This window comes from Condylura cristata, unplaced genomic scaffold (genome assembly GCF_000260355.1).
Source record: "Condylura cristata isolate star-nosed mole 26May11 unplaced genomic scaffold, ConCri1.0 scaffold00058, whole genome shotgun sequence".
NCBI lineage: Eukaryota > Metazoa > Chordata > Mammalia > Eulipotyphla > Talpidae > Condylura > Condylura cristata.
The window spans coordinates 281983-282799 of NW_004567159.1; the positions used below are offsets into that span (position 1 = coordinate 281983).

At 73.1% G+C, this 817-nt stretch overlaps 1 protein-coding gene across 1 annotated transcript in view; it reads right to left on the reverse strand.

Moving 5' to 3' along the window:
- The window catches only part of ARHGEF16 (Rho guanine nucleotide exchange factor (GEF) 16), a 48457-nt gene that overhangs the window by 2856 nt on the left and 44784 nt on the right, over positions 1-817 (reverse strand). Inside the window, exons 12-14 of the mRNA XM_012734525.1 lie at positions 752-813; positions 483-686; positions 314-406 (exon numbers count right to left, since the gene is read on the reverse strand). Of these exons, the coding sequence (XP_012589979.1) occupies positions 314-406; positions 483-686; positions 752-813 (359 nt within the window). The remainder of the gene's footprint in view (positions 1-313; positions 407-482; positions 687-751; positions 814-817) is intronic.

Sequence of the window (817 nt, forward strand, 5' to 3'; positions counted from 1 at the left end):
AGCTGGGAGTGGCGTCCCACACGGGGAGCCCCGACCCTGCCCCCCACCCGAGTTGGTTCTTGGCTCAGCCAGCAAGGGCCTCCGGCTCAGGGGCAGCCCTCGGCCAGCTGCCCTCAGCGGGTCACTTGGCCTGTCTGGCCTGTCCCTAGGCCTGAGGGAGTGACCCAAGGGAACCCCTCAGAGGGAATCTGGGCCGAGCCCGGGGCTCCCAGGCGCCACCCCCAGAGCATCAGCTCTCACGCGGGGGCCGCCCTGAGCCAGGCCCAGCCGCGCGCATCGGGGTCCATGGCCTTGGCGCCCCGCCCCCGCCCACCTTGACCTTGCTGAAGTCCAGCTGTGTGTGCAGCGTGTACATCTGCTCCATGCGCTGCATCTGGCGGGCCCCCTCATTGCAGCTCTTCACCAGCTGCGAGCAGAGCGGAGCCGGGTCAGGCCCCCCCCCGCGGCGCACGCGGGTCCCCGCGTCCCCCCAGGCCCCTCACCTTGCTGATGGCCTTGAGGGCGTGGCAGGCGGCGCTGTACCTCTCCGGGTGGCCCTGGCTCTTGACGCAGAGCGTCTGGGGGGACACCCTGGTGTGAGGTGCTACGCGCTCCTGGGGTTCTGGGGGGCCGGGCCCCCAGCCCCAGAGGGTCTTCCTGGGGGGTGGGTGCGGGAGGGGTTGAGTCCTTGGTCGTCTAGGTCCAGCCTGGGGGGGCCCCCAGGCCCCGCTCGCCTGGGACAGTCGCCACTGCCCCGCGTCAGCCCGCACACCCACCGGCTAGCGAGGGCCGACGCCTCCCGTCCGCGGCCCTGGGCGCCCCTCTCCGGCCGGGCTAG